The sequence below is a fragment of the Cydia splendana genome, chromosome 2 (assembly GCF_910591565.1).
Source record: "Cydia splendana chromosome 2, ilCydSple1.2, whole genome shotgun sequence".
NCBI classification, from domain to species: Eukaryota; Metazoa; Arthropoda; class Insecta; order Lepidoptera; family Tortricidae; genus Cydia; species Cydia splendana.
This window is the reverse complement of record NC_085961.1, coordinates 2,414,123-2,435,167: the sequence shown is the minus strand read 5'-3', so window position 1 is coordinate 2,435,167 and position 21,045 is coordinate 2,414,123. Positions and strand designations below refer to the sequence as shown.

At 36.8% G+C, this 21,045-nt stretch overlaps 1 protein-coding gene and 1 long non-coding RNA gene across 3 annotated transcripts in view; both read left to right on the top strand.

Moving 5' to 3' along the window:
• Positions 1–21,045, top strand: part of LOC134801892 (uncharacterized) — an 87,113-nt gene that overhangs the window by 56,728 nt on the left and 9,340 nt on the right. The gene's annotated exons all lie outside the window — the stretch shown is intronic.
• On the top strand, positions 2,285–18,324 carry LOC134801807 (lysozyme-like). 2 transcript variants are annotated; one of them, XM_063774432.1, is made up of 5 exons: positions 2,285–2,437; positions 6,468–6,556; positions 11,928–11,988; positions 16,976–17,108; positions 18,191–18,324. In XM_063774432.1, the coding sequence occupies exons 1-5, from the start codon at positions 2,305–2,307 to the stop codon at positions 18,318–18,320; spliced, it is 546 nt and encodes a 181-aa protein (XP_063630502.1). In that variant the 5' UTR covers positions 2,285–2,304; the 3' UTR covers positions 18,321–18,324. The 2 variants fall into 2 exon arrangements, with proteins under 2 accessions (XP_063630502.1, XP_063630493.1); XM_063774423.1 differs by lacking the exon at positions 2,285–2,437 and adding an exon at positions 4,354–4,513.

Here is a 21,045-nt window from a genome sequence, read left to right as displayed (position 1 = left end):
TTATTTAGCAATCTAACCTTTATTTCTGGAGTTTTGACGCAGGTTACATCTTTGCTAGATCTTGTTCGCAGATGACTGGATGTCCCAGTAAAATGTCAAAACAGAGACTTGTTTTTTTATTATTCAAAGTAGGCATAGTACAATGCGCTCATGAACGTCAAATTGTATTTTAAGTAACAATCTGACAAAAGTGTATGAAAAAGTTGGGAATAGACAATACGACTTCTAACTACCACTACACGAAGATATAATAATTATTGGTTATAACTTAACCCAACCCAAGTTGAAACGGTAATAGTTCTGAATAACGCATTTTAAACGAGTCTTATTAATTTTGTAAATAAAATTTGACAACCCTATAAAACTTTGTTACTATCTCCAAATTTCACATTCTTTGCTTAGCGTCAATTTGAAAAGTGGAGCGGACTACATTGTGGAATATCTACCGGAAGTTTGTATCAAAATTAATTTGAAATTTAAATTATTTTCGGGTACAGTAAACTTACCTTATTTTCAGGGAATAGTGGTGACAATCCAGTAAAACCTATATATCTACCTATACTATGTAAAACCCACGTAATTAAGGTACTAAGTAAAGTTTTGTGTGGAGGGTGCCACATGATAACCAAGACCCCTGTGCCGAGAGTGTGATAAGTGATAAAAACGAAGAAGAATGCCTGGTGTAAGTAAATTAAACTAAAAATACATACACAGTAAATACTTAGCCTCTCAAATACAAACTAACACAAAGGCGAACTTATACTTTTAAAGATCCCGTCCATTTAATCGTTGACGAATCTGTCTGTTTGTGGAATCCGTCCAGCGCCGTCCGATTATCGTAAAAGTCAAGCGCTCATCAAAATTTCGCTGCGGATGAGAGACGCAGTCGCATCCATTTCCATAGGACAGAGTTGTTGTTACTTTTGCAGACCGTGAGCGAGCGATCGCTTGAGGCCAAACCAAGAGACTGAGGCCAGTTAGTTTTTTCAAATTTTTTTCGTTTCCCACTTTAGCTTGGTTACTTACTTTAGCTTTCCGAGCTACTCGACTACTTTTGTTCTTCTACATTGTGGTTCATAATTATAATCGTAATCATTTATTAAACATACCTGTGCTTTGAACGGATGTCAAGTCCACATCTTCACAAGTTACTCCGAGTCCAACTCTCGCCAAGGAATCAGAATCCTCGGCAGTTGGTTTAACTGGGCTCTATCTTGCAGCGCGGGCGTGACATCCTTGCAAATTTTGCGATCCGATTTCCATGGATTTTTTTACTTTTTTCCAGAGTCTGGTGGCTAGTAGCATATTTTTCCTGGTAAAGTAATATTTGTGGTTTTAATGAAATATTATCTACATGCTCTTTTTGTGTGATTAAAATGATTTACGGGACACACAATTTTCCTTAAAAAATTATAATTTTTATTGCTTAGACCATGATTTGAGTTATATTTAAGATACTTAAAGTATAGCAAACTTAAATATGATACGAATTTAGAAATCTCCCTCTTGTTTTTCAATGCAGGTGACCTTAACTGTCGATTTCTTTTAACCCTCTTATTTGTCAATTACCATGGTAAAATGAGTGATGACCCATATAGGTATTTTATCAAGGAAATTAACAGTGACAGCTCCCGACACGACAGCGACAAGGCCGCAGCAGTAATGTCGCAATAAAAATACAGCTGCACTACACATCGTAACGACCGTCACCTTACTTTACTGATGCCTATAGGTAGATGCACAACGGTGAACTTTGTTCCACGGACTTTATTTTTACCTTGCAAGAGATAAATGTCTACAGACGAAGCTCTCAGTATATTTCTGACTTCAAAAACGGATCATGTGGCTGATACAAACTTATGTGACATTATATCTCTTCTTCATAAATATTCCCCGCTCGCTCCTTAGCTTATCCAATACACCGTTTTCCGTTACTAAAACAAAAGCTGTGATAGATCAATAAAGGTTTTGATTGGCTCAAATTGAATTCTATATGTCAATCCTATTGCGCGGCATTACAATATTTGACGTTGTCAACATGCGCGCAGTACAGTTGAGCTGCTCGAGGCACAATTCCCGTGGGGTCATTTTTGAGCTCTAGTTAGACTTCTATAGTTATTTTTATGTTCTACAATGAATGATAAGCAATTTATGCAATAACTAAGAACGAGAATATACCTACTTACGTCTTCATTCAAAGTATAACTAACTTATATTACAAGTGTTATCAATATACATCAATTTTCCAGATTACTTCGCGCCATTATATAAGTAGCGTCCACTCGTTTTCCGCGTTAGTGCAAAATGCACATAAAAACACACACTTGTGTGTTGCTGGTTGTGTTTAGTGTGTGCAACGGTAAAGTGTTCACGCGCTGCAAGTTGGCGGCCGAGTTGATGAAACAGAAAAGGATTGAGAAAACTTTTCTTGGAAATTGTAAGTATCGTTGGATACCTCGAAAGGGAGAATCTATTTGCTTGGGGCTTCCTGCGAAAAGCTTTACTGGCACTTTTTTGGATTTGGAAAATTTAATTTAGAAAGAGTACCTAATAATATGTTTAATATAATATGTTTATGTGTAATATGTTTTTATTATCGCGTGTGACGAAAACACAAGGAGAAAAGTTACTATGATTCGAATGTGTCTCGGCGAGCCATTAGGAATCGTGTGTATGTGCAGAGGGACAAAACTGCGGGAAATATCAACTAATCGAAATATCTTCCATGTTTTACATTATTAACTAGAGTGCAGTATATGTCCAGATAGCGAAAAACATATTTTTCGCTATCTGGACTTCATTAAAAGAAAACTTTACTCACATCGTATTTTGTCTCCAATCTAAAAAGTAGGATGTAAGATTTAGATTAAGATTTCTTTACTTCAAGATGAAAATTACACTATAAGTTTGCTACATTCGTCAAAAAAGGTCGCCATGTAAGGTTTTTATATAGGTAAAAACATTGATATTTTCTATTAAATATATTACAAAATACACACACACACACATGGATGTTGGGGTGAAGACCGCCAGGCTAAAGTGGGACTGGGCTCGACATGTTTGCCGGGTGCATGATGACAGATGGGCCAAGATAGCCTCTAGCTGGCATCCCCAGGGTAGTCGTGGCAGAGGCAGACCGAGAAAGAGATGGCGGGACGACTTGGATGCATTCCAGCGGGATTGGCGGGATCTTGCTCAGCACAGGGAGGATTGGACAGGGAGAGGGGAGGCCTTTGCCCAGCAGTGGGACACACACATAGGCTAATAAAAAAATATATTACGAAGTTCCAATTACTGACTAATTATATTTTTTTGGCGGTAACCCAGACACTAAGCAGATTGTGACTGTATGGTAGGATATCCTAGACGGGTGTATTATTCTCTAAATCGGAAAGATTAGACATTATAGAGGCTTTCTCCATAGCATTGGAACACTATGCTATCACAAAGTAATTAAATACAAACTAGAAATCGATAATTCATAATATTTTGTCTACAGTAATGCCAAAGGTGCGCAAACGGTAGTTGTATTGACATTCTTATTGCTAATCTACCCTGCGCAGAAAACCGTATCAGCCATTGGACACTTCATTCAATTATTTACTTTATTGTCGAGCAATAAGTTTCAAATTTCAACTGGTTTTTTAATGGCCATTACGACTGTTTAGAATGAGTAGTATTCTGAGGAAACACTATCTTAATGACTTAGCACTGATAACATTAAGTGCGGCTATAAATAACAAAATTATACTTAAATAAGTGGTTATGTTTTTTTTATAAGAAGCAAATACTTATGTAACTACTTATTAAAAATCAACTATCATTAAACTTATTTAAAAAAATACGATTTTTTTAAACATTCTTAAGTTAAGTATCGTTCTAAAGAAAAATATAATCATTAAAATTTTTATCGTTCATATCGAGTAATAGCAGGAAAATATATATATATTTTAGTTTTACACCAATTGAAGGACAATAATATTGTGTGTCCTTACAGGGTGTCATGTACCTACCGCTTTATACTTGTAACACCTTACTGTATTATGAACATGACTACAATGAAATAAAGAAGAGGAATTTAAAATTTTGTAGGTACATACCTAGGTACCTACGCACAAAGTTCATACCTGTACCACAATGAAGCCGGCACTCCGCACCTAATTATTATACAACGCATGACATTGACATTTAAACTCCGAACGCGTAACGGCCGCAAAAAGTTTGACTCTACTTACTACTTCTATTCGTTTCATTTTGAACCTTATTACAATATTAACAGAATATCTAATCCTTTGTTCTTGTGTTATCAATCGTATACGTGTAGACTTTGATTTTATATTTATTTGTTTATTATATATGCCAGTATCAATTCAAGTCATGAGGATATCACACGTTTTATGTTTAATGGTGTTGTGTTATGCCAGTGTGTGGGCAAAGAGGTTTGATACACGATGTAAACTTGTTCGTGAATTGGGTAGAGTGGGATTCCCAAACGATCATTTTCTTGGACAATGTGAGTAGAATATTATGAGGAAATAATAAAACAAGTTAGTAGGAAAATTGACTTTAAAAAATAGGTATTGTGAGCGCAATAGCAGATCCAAAGTAGGTATGTTTACAATGCAGAAACTGAAAAATTAAAGTCTAAAAAAAGATATTTTCAAGCAAAATCTCCATTCATAAAACTCTGGTAGATCTGGTCTGGTTACGGATGTGTAAGTTGCGAAAATCTGCCAAAAAGTTGGCCGAATTCTCGGAAATTTTAGGAAAATTTCACAGGAAAGAAAGTAAAATTTCAATTCCTGTACAATAAATATGAGAACATTCCCGATATTTTTCTAAATTTTAAATTTCCCAATGTCAGAAAATTTCCGACGGCGCATTAGTCGGTCTGGTGTCCTTTAAACCAGTTTTTCAAATCGTTACAAAATACATACCTACATAACTAAGTAGCTTTAATACAATACATCCTTTTAATACTTATCAACAAACAGTTTTTGCTTATCACGATTCACGAAATGCGGCCGCGACACATGGGCCGATATTACGCCACGAACCGCAGCGTTGCGCGATGAAGCATTTGCGTTTGAATTAATACCTAAGGGCCTAGCAAAGATGGCAATCGTACATCGTCAAATGCCAAACGAAAAGTAAAAATGTATCGCGATGACAGATTCTAAGCAAAGCCACTTGACTTTTCTTAGAATCTGTCATCATACATACATACATACAATACACTGTTTAAGTTTCTATAGGCGTTTTCTATCAACGATTGTCATTTTAATTTTTAACAAGCAGAAACGTCTGCGAACGATGCTATTAAGCATAGAATATTAAAAGTGGAAAAATGACTGTCTTGGGTGAGACTTGAACTCACGGACTCTGGATTGATACTCCAGCGCTCTGCCATCTGAGCCACCAAGACCTCATCCATACCCAGCAAATCTTTGCACCATATTATAGATCAAGGGGACCCTTAGCGACATCTACCGCAAGAGTGTTACACTTCTTAAACGATTGTCATCTTAGTTGGTTAGCCCTCTGTATGAAAATTATGAGTACAGACTTTAATAATTAAACTTCTGTGAGACTCAGTCATATTAAATATATTAAAACGGGTAACTCGTGACATGACGTAATTATACGTACGTATAACGTATAATTATTCAATTCTTCCACGTTCATCTCGCTCCACGTTTCCACGCGTATACCCGCAATGTTTGAACAGCGAACTACCTATTCTTTTCTAAAACTGACTAGAGTTAGACCAAGAAAAGTCTGCAGAGATGTGCAAGTGTTATTTATACGTCATAATTTCATAGATGTTTGACGTTTAAAACTTTAAAATAACATCTGCACTGCGTGTGCTGTCAAAATCTCTGCAGACTTTTCTTGGTTTAACTCTATTACCTGCTTTAACATTTTACAAATCTAAGATTCAACCGCGTTTTGCCACGGAGGGTGGCGGTTTATTGTTCCGTGTGTTGTGCGCCTATCTTATTAACAATGGGTTTTCCTTGAACCAACACGGATCTTCCCACGGGGCAATCGTATTGTAGTAGTGTGATAATTATTGACAATACCTATTCGTATTAAGTACTACTGGTAAATAAAAAGGTGACTTTCGGATGGAGACTGCAACTGCGTTGTTGGTGTGGCTTTGCAGTACCGGGAAAGCGACGATGTCACTGTCACTTTTCTTGGTAAATTGAGTGACGGATTGAATGTTCTAGAACCTCACCTATATATTCACCCGGTCCCTCAAAGTTTGATCACACATAACAAAAACGCCGTGTAGAGTCTGTGCGGAAAGAGAAGAGTCGTGAAATGTAGGGGAGCCCATACATTCTACGACTCTTCTCTTACCGCACAGACCCTAGTTGGGAGGTTTCACGGTATTCAAAACTCGCAAAGTCGCTAGCCCTTTATTTTGTTTGTATATTTTATGGTTGGCATTTAATTGACAGGGGTGTGCCTAATTGAGAAAGTGAGCAACAGGGATACAAGAGCCTTCGTCGTCACGCCGAGCGGGAAGAAATATTATGGACTTTATCAGGTACCTAACCTGTTTTATACAATTTAATAATTATGCAAAGTAACGTTATGCTTATTACATTTACCCAAGTCATCGTTATGACAATTTACGTTATGCGCATTAACATTATGCGTACTCAGTTATGCGGAATAATGTTATGCGGTTTAAAAGTTATGCGTAATATATGTTATGCCAATTTGAATTAGGAGTATTACGTTATGCGAACTAATATAGACCCCTACGTTGTAAAATATAATACGCTTTGCTGATTTTTAATAAAATACATATATCTTAATAAACATTATTTCTATACTAGCTGTGCCCGCGGCTCCGCCCGCGTGTAATTCGGTCTGTGTCAGTAAGCGGCTAATTTCTAATCCTAATTTCTCTCCCTCTCCCCTGGAGGCGGAACTTGAAATAAAGTTGACATATGGATAATGCATATGGATATGGATATGGATGCTAGAGGACTGAAGTCCAGTAAAATATTTTACAATTAGGTATCACTAAATAAAACTACACTCCAAAATCAATAGTGTTATTTGCCCTTATTCAAATTTTACACGTGATTTAAACTTAGAGTATTTCTAGACCATGGTGCCCCCTCTCCCTAGGGTCATCGAGATTACATTGAATTTTTTTGGTAAATTGAGTGACGTTCACTGCTGCATTTCAGCTGAGAATGGAAATCAGTCACATCATTTTATCACGAAAATCGACAGTGCCGCAGCTGTAACGTTGCAACAGAGTACCTAATGCCGCTGCAGTCGCCACCTAAATGTCACCTTTATCATAAACATCTTAGAATGTTATTGAAAACGCGAGCGAAGCGAGCGCGAAAATTTTTCGATATAAAAACGCAATTTGATAGACAGTTGTACATTTTTACTTTTAGTATGGAAATCAGTCACATCATTTTATCACAAAAATTGACAGTGCTGCAGCAGAAACGTTGCAACAGAGTAATGCTGCTGCAGTCCCAACCCGAATGTCACCTTAATCATATCTTAGAAAGTTATTGAAAACGCGAGCGAAGCGAGCCCGAAAATTTTTCGATATAAAAAAACGCAATTTGATAGACAGTTGTACATTTTTACTTTTAGTACGGAAATCAGTCACATCATTTTATCACGAAAATTGACAGTGCCGCAGCAGTAACGTTGCAACAGAGTATCTAATGCTGCTGCAGTCGCCACCCGAATGTCATCTTTATCATATCTTAGAAAGTTATCGAAAACGCGAGCGAAGCGAGCGCGAAAATTTTTCGATATAAAAAAACGCAATTTGATAGACAGTTGTACATTTTTACTTTTAGTACGGAAATCAGTCACATCATTTTTTCACGAAAATTGACAGTGCCGCAGCAGTAACGTTGCAACAGAGTATCTAATGCTGCTGCAGTCGCCACCCGAATGTCATCTTTATCATATGTTAGAAAGTTATCGAAAACGCGAGCGAAGCGAGCGCGAAATTTTTTCGATATAAAAAAACGCAATTTGATAGACAGTTGTACATTTTTACTTTTAGTACGGAAATCAGTCACATTATTTTATCACGAAAATTGACAGTGCCGCAGCAGTAACTTTGCAACAGAGTATCTAATGCTGCTGCAGTCGCCACCCGAATGTCACCTTTATCATATATTAGAAAGTTATTGAAAACGCGAGCGAAGCGAGCGCGACAATTTTTCGATATAAAAAAACGCAATTCGATAGACAGTTGTACATTTTTACTTTTAGTATGGAAATCAGTCACATCATTTTATCACGAGAATTGACAGTGCCGCAGCAGTAACGTTGCAACAGAGTACCTAATGCTGCTGCAGTCGCCACCCGAATGTCACCTTTATCATATATTAGAAAGTTATTGAAAACGCGAGCGAAGCGAGCGCGACAATTTTTCGATATAAAAAAACGCAATTCGATAGACAGTTGTACATTTTTACTTTTAGTATGGAAATCAGTCACATCATTATATCACGAAAGTTGAATGTCACCTTTATCATATGTTAGAAAGTTATTGAAAACGCGAGCGAAGCGAGCGCGAAAATTTTTCGATATAAAAAACGCATTTTGGTAGACAGTTGTACATTTTAACTTTTAGTATGGAAATCAGTCACATCATTTTATCACGAAAATTGACAGTGCCGCAGCAGTAACGTTGCAACAGAGTACCTAATGCTGGTGCAGTCGCCACCCAAAACCATTCATTATCATAAACATTCTAGAATATTATTGAAAACGCGAGCGAAGCGAGCGCGAAAATTTTTCGATAATTTTTGGTGCCCCCTAGACATGGTGCCCTAAGCAAGTGCTTATTTTGCTTAAAAGGGTTAATCCGGCACTGCAAATGACAGAGGTCAATGTTTTTTTTTTCAAAGTACCCACCTTCGTGGCCTTTATTAAGTGCTTAAGGAGGCGATACGTATGAATATGGATTTGATATGGATGCGATATAATTACGATTAGGTATAATTCATGACGGAGAAAATAAATGATTTTCAATAATTTTATGCAATTATACGCGTGTTGATATGTGTTTATTTTACCACTACGTAACTATGTAAACTCATTTTTAGTTTTCTTGGTTACTTAATGTTTACCTACTCAGCTCCCCAAAAGATGGCACTGTGCAATTAGGGGCAATTAATTTACTGTCGTTTAATTTTGTTGTATTATTAAATCAACACAATTATTCAATTAAATTTGTTGATATCCGTATGATTTATTGAAAGTTTAGAAGAGGGGTCTTCTAAACTTAGAGTTAATTTGGCAAAATCCTTCCTCGGTGGCTTATTTATGTCACATCGTATTAAATTCAGCGCCATCTGATTACCAGGGTAGTATAGTGTTAGCACATATTTGAAAAAAGTTTGCCCCTCCTTCCTAAGTAGCGCCATACGATTCAGGGCAAACTTAAGTCAATCGATTGTTGTGGCTACCCCCCCTTTTAGGGGTTGAATTTTTATAGCCTATAACCTGGCCGGGGATTTTCTCGACAGATTAGTAAAGTTTTCATCAAAATCCGTTCAGCCGTTTTCACGTGATGCGCGTTCAAATAAACAGACAAACAGATAAACAGATAAACAGACAAACAGACAAAAATTCTAAAAACTGTTGGAAATGGTTCTGTTATCAATTCTAAGTATCCCCAGCCAACATTTTATCAAATATCTTCCATGTACAGACTTTCGTCGCTCTTCAGCTTTATTATATGTATAGATTCACAGTCCATATGGTGCTAATTTATATCACTGGTGAGGTAATTGGCACTTTCGTGCTTATGTCGAAATTTTAAAAGTGCCGTATGTACTGTACAACGAAGATACACGTGCGAATAGGTATTTCGTAACACGTGTCGGTTTAAATTACACATTTTATTTACTTAAGTATGTATGTCTACAAAAAGTAAAGAGACGGTGTATAAACGACCCAGCATATGCTAAAAATGTCTATGTCTGCCAATCAATCCAAACGCTGGTTTAGTGGTAAATTGTGGCTAGATTTTTCCTTGTCCCTTTTTTAAGTTAGTTTTAAGCAGTGAAAAAAGTTGAACTAAACGCGTTCTCTAACAAATCAAAACAACATTGGGTACACAATAAAACAAGTCTTCTATACGTAATATGTAGGGTAACTTGTTGATCAATGAAACACTAAAAGTTCAAACCTTTCTATCTCTGGTGTTTTTAAAGTTATGAGTGTGACATTTCGTATGAAGATAAACAATTTCGTTGGCTATCATATGGCATTCTTGGTTTCTACTTATCTGTAACAGTTCCTGTGTTATAAGCCTTTTTTTGAAAAATGAGTTTTGTTTCATTGTGTACTTGTGCATGTTTTCAATGAAACACTCTGATTTTTACAGTGAAACAAATGTAATAATTATAGTCTACCATGAAACATCGTTAATAAACATTGAAACGGTGTAATAAATAAGTGACACTAATACATATATGCTTTCACTCAATTAATGAGAAAGGAAAGGAGAAAATAGTGGTAGGCTGAAATTAGTTATTTAAAAGGTTTCCGACATATGGAATCATTATAAGATTGCTGAAATATCTAAAAGCGAAAGACTTGTTTCATTGTACACACACCTGAGTTTCATTGTGAATCGAAAATCTGGTCGGCAGGTACGGCATGCTGCGAAAAAGGCGCCTTTTATGTCCACGGAGCATGATTGCCAACTAGGTAGACGCGGGAGGGTTTTGAGCATCTCCATGCTTGATTTCATACACTTTCTTGCAACACAGTGTTTATACACGACTGTTTCAATGTAAGACATGTGTCCTTAACCTTGCCATCAATGAAACATTCAACATATAAGCCATCCTATCTCAGCCATTCCTAAAGTTAAGTATCTTATATTTTGTCATATGATAGACAAATTATTACCAATTTTCATGGTATTTTAGTTTCACAAATTTAGCACATAGGTTTTAATTATTTTAAAAAATAATGAGTTTGTTTCATTGTGTGCTGGTACTGGTGTTCAGTGAACATCATGTTTCATTGTATACTACATAAAAATGTTTCATTGTGAGACTAGGGGGTGTTTTTTTAATCAATTAATAAAAACTGCACCAAAGAGTGAAAGAAATTTAAAAATATTTAGCTCCAAATAAACTTTAATACACATAGAACATAACAAAAACTTAAAAAACGCCAAACTCGAGTCTATATCTTGGTAAAAAATTGCGAAACTTAAATGAAAAAATTTACTTTTGATGCACGAATTCCCAATAATGCTCGTAGCAGCGTGCTCCTTCTCCGAGGCGCGCTCGTGTTTTGGGGAGGTGCTGGGAGTCCCTGAGCCTGCCCTTGCTTGACAGACGGCACTAGCTGGTAACACCTAGTTTCCGAGATATCGCAAAGTTACACTGTGTCCGATTGTTTCAATGTAGAACAACTGACCCTACACAAGTTCAAGTTCAATACCTATGTAATTAAGTATCAATACCAATCACTTAAAGTTTTAATTGGTAATTAAGTATCAATACTAACTAAGTTTTACTTGAACGAAGATATTAGAGTTAATTTTGGCCATAGTATACACCTTTAGTTGGTTGGTTTTTATTTATGGTTACATTTTAATATACAGGGCAATACCATGGTATAATAATAATATACTCCGCCTAGTACTCTCTTCCCGTCTTTTCGTGGTCACGTGACTGACACAAGCCTTAGCCTAAGTGGCAATGTTATTGTGACGTAGGCTTGTGTCACTCTGGGAAGAGAAGACCATGTTTTATTAGACTATGGGGCAATACCTAAATGCAAATGAAACGCTAAATTGATACCGTGGAATATGTCTGAATCGAACGGCATGTATGGAACGTCTCAGTCAGTATGGAACGGCATGTCAAGCTCACTCTAATGTGATTATTTTTCAGATCCCCAGCCGCTGGTGCCGATCAGGGAAGAAAGGTGGCGAGTGCAACATCGCCTGTGAATGTAAGCATACATTTTATTAGAAGAAATGCTGTCTAGCATACTATCTTGATTATAAAGATAAAGATAGGTTATTATTCAAGTAGGCATATTACAATGCGCTTATGAACGTCAAATAAAGCTACACCAGCTCCAACCCTACACCTCTGCTTCGAGGAGATTTAAGTCTCCTCTCAATTGGAGGAGGGTATCCCAATATGGGACCGGCAACGAACTCGGCGGGATACATCTTTACAACATACAGCGGGAACATGCATAACATGCAATAAAAAGCCGGCAACGCACTTGCAACCCCTCTAGTGTTGTGACACGAATGACGGTAATTGCTGTCCATCAGGCGTTCCGTCTGCTTGTTTCCATTTTGCGGTAATTGCTTAAAACTTTGACTACGAATTCATATATTATAGGTACCTTTCGGATACACGGATATCAATTTTCATTATAATTAGAACAAATTTTCCGTTGGCCCGTTTTCCATCTACAAACAAAAACATGAAAAAAAAAAACAAAAAAATCCACACCTCACCTCACCTCATGACCACACCTCATGGGATAGCGCAAACTCGGATTACACGTATTTAGGACCAAATTAAGGTATTAAAACGATTTCCATCTTGCTGGGAATTAATTCTTCGAAAAAATGTAATTTGAGTGGCTTAAAAATAAATACCACAATTTTGTTATAACCCTTTCTTAATTATTAAAATAATTAGTCTTGTTTACATTATACTGTGTCTTTTGAGACTATACTGTAGGTAGAAAATAACCTTTTTATTAAATAAATGTTAGCGACCTACATATACTCAATTTTTTTTTTTAACTTCGTATTAGAAAATGTTTTATGTAGTTGCATTTACAACTACAGACAGGAGTGCAATGAAATATATATTTTTAACAGAAAAAGCTTACCTACCTATCAATAACCATTGTTTTTTTTTAACTATAGGTAAGGTCAGATGGGGTAAAACAAATACTGGGGCAAGATTAACACACTCCAGGTCTAGGGAATCCTCATACCTATACTGTTACTCTTGCCCCGAGTTTGTTTGTATGTGTGAGATGTTTCTCGTACCCCACATGACCTTTCAAAGCAAAGACAACTAACAGCTTGTTTAATATTCTTCAAATAGGGGGTATAATAAAAATAATATAATATAATAGCGACAATAGAGAATAGAAGAGGAGTACTAATTGGACATCTGCTACGACACGACATGTTCCTAAAGAGCATCATAGAAGGAAAAATAGAGGGAAAGAGAGGAAGAGGAAGACCGAGAATAAATTATTTCAACCAAATAAAAGAAAAGGTTCAGGTCGTGTCATACCAGAAGGTCAAGGAGTTGGCAGAGGACCGGACGAGTTGGACATTGCTCAACCGACAAGAGCACAGCTCTTAAATATAAAGAAGAAGAAGAGGGGGTATTACTGCATGTTCTGCCGCCAGAGTGCAGCCACTAAGCTAGCTAGAAGACCATAGAGTAACTTATACATACTGTCACAGACAATAAAAGATGACATTGATGCATCAAGGCGGTTTGTTAACAAGGGTCTACCGGGAAACGCGAAAATCGAAATTTAGTTATCTTCCTCTTTATCGCTCGCATATGCAAGAGTGATAGAGAGGTTAGATAACGAAATTTCGATTTTCACGTTTCGCGGTAGACCCCCAGATTGTGATGCATAGTGGTAGTGGCGCCCCCTACGCAGAGCTTTATTAAAAACTTCACCAAACGATCCGTTAGCATTATTAGACGTAAAAAAGTTGCAGTTAACAAGCGGCGACAAACAGGCACACAAACAAACAATCCGTCTCTGGCGGTTTACGATCCGGTTTACGTCTGGTGCACGGGATGAGTCGTAAAATTACTACGGGTTTAAAATGCGAGATTTCGAGGAGAGTATTTATTTTAAATACCTACTTGCAAGTATTTTTAAAATTGTATTTTTTGACTCGGTTGTTTTGATAGTGGGTTTAATTAAAGTGCAAGCTTAGTTTCGAAATAGGGACCGTGCGCGTTGGAGGGTCTGCCATCTTGTGGCCTGTATCGGAAACATATGTGCAAATGTACATTGCCGAAGCAAAGTCTACCGTTCTCGTCGGTACGTTTCCTTGTGCATAAATGGTAGGTTCTGTCATCTTGTGGGCTACATCGGAAGCATAAACGACACATTTACGCCTCGCGCCAAAAATCTGACGGCTCCTATGCTGCCCCCTATAGTTCATGCACGGGGCCTATAATCCAGAGCCTATTAAACTTTCGTGAGACATATATTATATTAAAATATTTAGATCACAACGGTTACAAAAATACATGTTATGGACCCATTCGGGAGTCCTTCTTCAGGCTCGAGTGCTTTAGCTTATAGGTATATAAAATAATATAGCTTACTTAGTTTCAAGTGATTTTATTTTATTTTATCAAAATACTCGTAAGTGTTTGGTTCTAGAGTTTTGTGTTACAGCCGTAAATGAGAATTGAGTCTTAGCCAGGCCTCACAATTTTTTACTTTTAAATACTGATTACGGTAGATAACCGTGGTAGTTACAAACAAAAAACAATCCGTTTCCAGCGGTTTACGTTCATTGTTACGGTTTTAAACCGGTTTTAATACGACCTTGACTTCATTTCGCATGCACCAATCAGCGTAAGCGATCGTCAAGGTCATGTCAAAATGAATTTAAAAACGAAACAAAATTGTTTAATCTGAATCAGGCACCGAGCTAAAACCTATTAAATTTTTTACATACTCTTACCTACTTCTTATTCATAAACGCACTACAAACCTCAATTAGCTAATAATCGCTTGTCCTTATCTGCCATTTTGACTTATGTATTTGTAAGAAAAGAACAAAACATAATTTAACTAAATCAGTCCCGTAAAGTTCTATGACTAAGGGGGTTAGAATGTAACAGCAGATAGACCAAGAATCTGGCAAGTGCGCCAACTAAAAAATACGCATGATATTTTTACCTGTTACTTTTAAATCCGGGATTTCTCCAAACCTAGTTCCTGTATAACGATTGTGCATTTTTAGTGTCTGAACACTCGAGTACTCAATCTGTACTTGGACTTCAAGCATTTCGGATTATGCGATCAGGAGTCCGCCAGTCTGCTTAATTAAGGACACTACAACGAGGTTAATCTGATTGTCATACAATGTTTCTTATTTATTTCAAAGAATGTGCTCTGAAAATGGTTTTTTACACGGATTGATACAGTTAAAAAAAAATGGTTGTCTGTAAAGTCGGTTTACGGACGATAATTTTGCGTGATAGCGTCATAAGAAAACATTACCATTAAATTACCTAACGTTACCATGGAGATTTATCCACACCGTTACCATGGAGATCTGTCCACAACGTGACACTTTTTAGTGCATGCTACCGCGCGGTGTTCATCGATTTATAAGACGTTATCACGTCAAAAAAATCGTGTCTATGTAGGTATATTTATCAAAATTAGTTTGACGTTGATAGATTTCTACACTTGTATTAAATATTGTCTAAAAAAGTTACGAATCCATTACTGCCAAATTTTTACGTAATTTTTATAACTTAGGATATTTCAATAGTAGGTACCTAACGACGCTTTCGCAGACAAGTATGTCGCATTAGTTAGAAAAACATCTTATCTTCTTTACAGACACAATTTCTAACACTAATATTTATGAGCTACTATCTACTACTATAGAAGTGTGTATAGTCGGACCCTCGGACCTCGCTAAGTTTTCGTGCCAAGTTCTACGTCAAGTATGGAGCTTATAGGGATATGTATGCATTCTTATTGCCAAGTTCGAACTGTATAATTTATTTATCAATTGTCACGCGATAAAATTATAATACATCGCCTGTAGGGCTATGATGGTTGGCTCTTTTCATTTGTCACCATGCCTGTCACGTTCTAACAAAATATGTAAGTGCTAAAGTGACGCATGGCATGACTGGTGATAAAAATGCGACCATGATACCGCTTCTGGTACTCATACGTGGGCCATACTGAAAGTTTCTGGATTCTGATATATGAGACGACTTATATTTTCTAAGTGGCCAGTCCAGAAATTTCCAGTATGCCCTAAGTATTCATAAATGCGATTTAACGTCTCCACCTGTCTTATTACTTTCTAGATTGACGTACCAGGGCGCCAGAAACCGCCAGTATTAAATTGTATTCTTAAATTAAATGCGACTGCGGCTCGTAAAATGTCGGTTTAAGTTAGTTGGGTCTGAGTTAGTTTCTCGCCTTCTAGTGTTATTTAAGTGGTCGAGTCGGGACTCATCTTACTTTATGATGGTTTGGCGATCGTTCGTTTTATTCCCTAATAGTTTGTAAATGAACTGCGCAGATATTGATAAATTCTGGCGCTTTTTGGTGATACCATAATATAGCTAACCGAGTGTTGTTTGTGTGTCTAAATTATATAGGATATGAATTATATCTCAATTTAACGAGATTGCGTTTAAAATAAAAGACTTCAATGTTTTGATTCACGAGTACAAAATAACTCTAACAAAATTAACTTTAGTCTCTCAAGTGCCCTAAAACGTCCGGTCAATTGCTTGTTGCATTCATTCAGACCAATTCCCTGGAGTTCGGGAAATACGAAAATCGAAATTTCATTATTTGCTTCTCTATCGTTCGAATATACAAGAGTAATAGAGAGGCAGATAATGAAATTCCGATTTTCGTGTTTCGCGGTAGGCCTTCTGTCCCAGCGGCATTCCCAAACACTATTCTCCTCAAATCTTCTTTATGCAGAACAGAAGGACATCCATAAAATTAAAAATAAGATAGTGTTTAATAGACTTTTTAATTTGTTTGATAAAATAACATAAAGCAAGGTATAGACGTTCAAATAAGTTTGTCAGTAGAAAAAGGCGCAAAATTCCAATTTTCTATGAGACAGTCACCCTTCCCGCCTACATTTTTTAATTAATTGCTTGACAGAGTATAGGAACCATTATTTTTTATTACTTTATATTGGTTACAGCGCTGCTAGACGATGATATTGCGGACGACACGGCGTGCGCTGTCGACATCTTCCACAAAGAAGGCTTCAAGTACTGGAACCAGTGGACCGTGCGGTGTAAGAACGACGATACCATCACAAAGGAAATATACAAGTAAGTGAGGTATATACGCGTGTAAGTATCGCCATAAAACTGTTTTTTCCCGAGCACTACGGGAAAACTTAAGAGGATATACCAGCTAAGCCCCTTCTTAGATTTGAGAATTTTAGGTAAATATCTCCATCGCGCCGACGGGGATGGCTCCTAAAATTTGTGCGATAAAAACAACTGCAGCTTAGGCGAAAAATCCTGCGTAAAAATTTCAGAAATCGTGGTTTCTTTCTCGACATTTTCCTCGAAAACTTATCCAATCGTAACGAAATATTGGGATCGGAATGAAAAAGAAATAATCTGTGTATGACCGTTTTGATTTTTGAGCTTATTGTTGCTGATTTTGTATGCTTGGCGTCTGTTTACGGCGCATTTATTTGGCCGTTAGCGCTGTTTGAAGTAACCTAGTTCTTATAAAAACAAGAATATCAAAAAAAGCAAAACGTACAGACACAGATACTGGTAATATTTAAGTCATATAAAAAATATTCATCTAGCGTCAAAATCCAGACAGGAAAATGTTGAGAACGTTTGAATGGAAAAATTATCGCTAATGTATCCTCTTAAAAGCCTTATAACATAGGTGATTAGCGGGAGAGTTATGCAACGAATTTATTGCGTACTGACATACTAGGGGAACTTTGAAAAAATAATTATAAGTAAATTTGTTGAAATATCGTTACGCGATCGCGGCAAATCGCCAGTGTGCTTAGGCCCTAAGCAAAATTATATTCGGTGTCTGCATGAGTGTATTGTATGTTTGTGTCATATTCTCCTCCGTAGTACTTTTATTTGACGAATAAAAATAGTCAGAACTACGATTGAGAAAAAATGCTATTCCATAGAAAACATTGACATAAGATTCGCCGAAATGTGTGACACAGCCGTTTTTTTTACGTTTTCGGGGTTCGCCCCTCAGAGTATGGTCAGACATAACAAAATTAATCTGTATATCGTTGTCGAATACCTACCTACAACATAATCCTTCTTAAGCTTATTGTGGGGCTTAGTCAATTAGTTTAAGGATGTCCTATAATATTTATTATTTACTCTTTACCCCGCCTGATCGAAATGTTATTTTCTAGATGTCCAGACTTGAGCTCGCCGCGGTCGAGTCCCGAGAGAGACCTCTACTCTGAGAGGCTTAGGAAAAGAAGACGGCTGATTAGAAGCAAAACGCAATATATCAGACAAGTGTATGGAGTACAAGCTTAATGCAGTCGATGTTTTATTTCTGCCCGAATTTACCAATGAAGTAGGGTCAAGGAGGGGACAGTGGCTCGGTAGAAAAAGGCCAGGTACAGTGGCTCACTCAATCTAATTTCAATACGAGGGAGGCGAGACGAGTATTTGGGCGACTGAAACACTGTTCAAGCTGAGCCACTGTTACAGTTACCGCCTTGACCCTACTTATTTCCAAATACAATTTAGATTAACAATAAAAAAACAAGTCCATATATACTAGTTCGTGATCAGCAACGCAGGCTTCGTCAAGTGCTTACAAAAACACATCAGCTACAGGCTTCGTCACCTACTAACAAATGATATTATCCGCAACAGGGCTTTGTCTTTGGCAATCTTAAACACTAAATTAAACTAGGCCTAGTCGCCACTCCGGACCGTAGCCGGCCTAAAAGTCTCCATGACACTGGCAGCGTTGGCACTACTGCTGTTCGCTTGTGTGTGGCTCGGTAGAAAAATGCCGAGTACAGTGGCTCACTCAACCTAATTTCAGCACGAAAGAGGCGATATTTGGGCAACTGAGCCACTGTTCGAGCTGAGCCATTGTTACCGCTTTGATCCTACATATCAATTTACAAATTTATTGTTACTCGTGAATTCTCAGTATAACTTGGGACTGCGGTGCCAGAAAGTTAGAACAAAAAAAATAGCTTAACGATAGAACCTTCATTTTATGAAAGCGGTAGAAAACGTAATATGTTTTTCCGACTATTCTACGTTAAATCACGCAAAGAGCACTATAAGGCAAAATGCAATTTAAGTGCAAGGAAAATTGTGAAATTGTGGGAAATTAGTTCCCGCAATAACGCTCTTGAGATGCGCTTAATGTTTTACAAGAAATTCCTTATGTACCTACTGATTAGTTCATAACTTGTGTTTGTGAAAGACGGTCGGGAAGCCAATTTATAAGAAACTGCTGTGCAGTCGACATAGGGTCGGTTGCACCAAACTGTTCGTATCGTTAAAGAGTTTGCTAAATTTTTATGTATGGAAAGTTTCATAGTAAAGCGCCGGGGGGCGCCGGCTGACGTTGATCAGTCTGTCATATGTGGTTGGTGCAACTGGCCCTTAGAATGAAATTATATATTTTTTTTCTTGCGCACACGCCCTGCACCTCAAATCATGATTTGTTAGGTTTCTGCTAGAGGGAAAAATAGTAGATTGTGTCACAAGGGAGCAAAATTACATAAATAGTACATTGAATCCTGAACGAAGCGAATGAATGTATATTTTTTAATCCTGAGCGTAGTGAGGGTTTCAAGTTTTAACGCCCAAGGTGGAAATGATTTTGCTACCGTGTGACATAATAATGAATGTATAATTTTTAATCCTGAGCGTTAGTGAGGGATTGAAGTGTTAACGCCCAAGGTGGAAATGATTTTGCTACCGTGTGACATATATTGATTTTCACACATCACCTATGAGGAAATTATTGTTTCAAAATATAATTTAAGCTAAAAAAAAATAGTAAGGTGTATTCGGGTATTACCGAATGTCGGATAATTCCGAAATTCAGATGAAAATCACCCTTAATTCCATCATAATAAAAGTCTCTTTCGGAATTATCCGGTACAGTTTTCGACATTCGGAATTACCCGAGTAAACCTTATGCTTAAAATTCTGTCCTAGAACAGAAAAGTGCATAAAAAAGCCTTTTTTTCGATAAAAGCCTTTTTCCAGATAGGTGATGTGAAAAATTTATGTAACGATAAAACATCACATTTGATATAAAAGTATTTCCACATTCGTTAAGCTAGCAGCCTCTTGTCAGGTTTGAAATATTGGCCTAAACATTATCTGTATTATACAGCTGTATTAAGAAGTGCTTCTTTCCTAGAAAAACACATTGAGTACCTATATGTCATATTACCTAATATTCATAAATTACGAATAATTTGTTACCCAGAATATTTACTAAAGTGCTTCACGAGTATTCATTAGATTTTTATTAGCTACTTAGAAAATTTGCCTTCTACTTTTATAAAGAAAACAGGTCTTTGTTCGTTATCTCTATAACTTTATCAACTTACCCAACATTCCATAGCAAAAAGACATTAGGTCTTTGACTAGGGTAATTCACCAGTACCTGGCCACTTTTAGTAACTGGCCACCCCAAACCAAAAATTAATTCTATTCACCTATAAATATAATTCATTTTAGTATAAGGTGGCCAGTTATTGAAAGCTGGCCACCTGGTTATTGAAACCATATACTGAAATGAATTCTGTTTATAGGTGAATAGAATTCATTTTTAGTTTAGGGCGGCCAGTTACTAAAAGAATTACCCTATATAGCAATTATGAAAAAACCTAACCTAACAATTGCATGGCTGCACTAAATAATATTTAAGCCTAAGTGCTAAATAATATTTCAAGTATAAAAATGCCACCACGTTTCCCTATAATTATGTTAATTCTGCAAACAAAGAAAAACTATTTTAACATAAACGAATACAGTCGACACAGATTCCGTTAAGTATATAAAGGAGAAAAACACAGTAAGTCTGTCGTTGATCGTGTTGCATGAATAGCGTTTAATGTAGGTATAGGTGTCTATATTAGTAGACATTGATAGTTCTGTTTCAGAATTGCCGATGGAGCTTCAAAAATGATTACAAAAAAGTTGCACGAGAGAGGTCTCGTTGAATTATAATTTATATAGAGGTAATATAATTCTAATTTATATAATACAATTATAA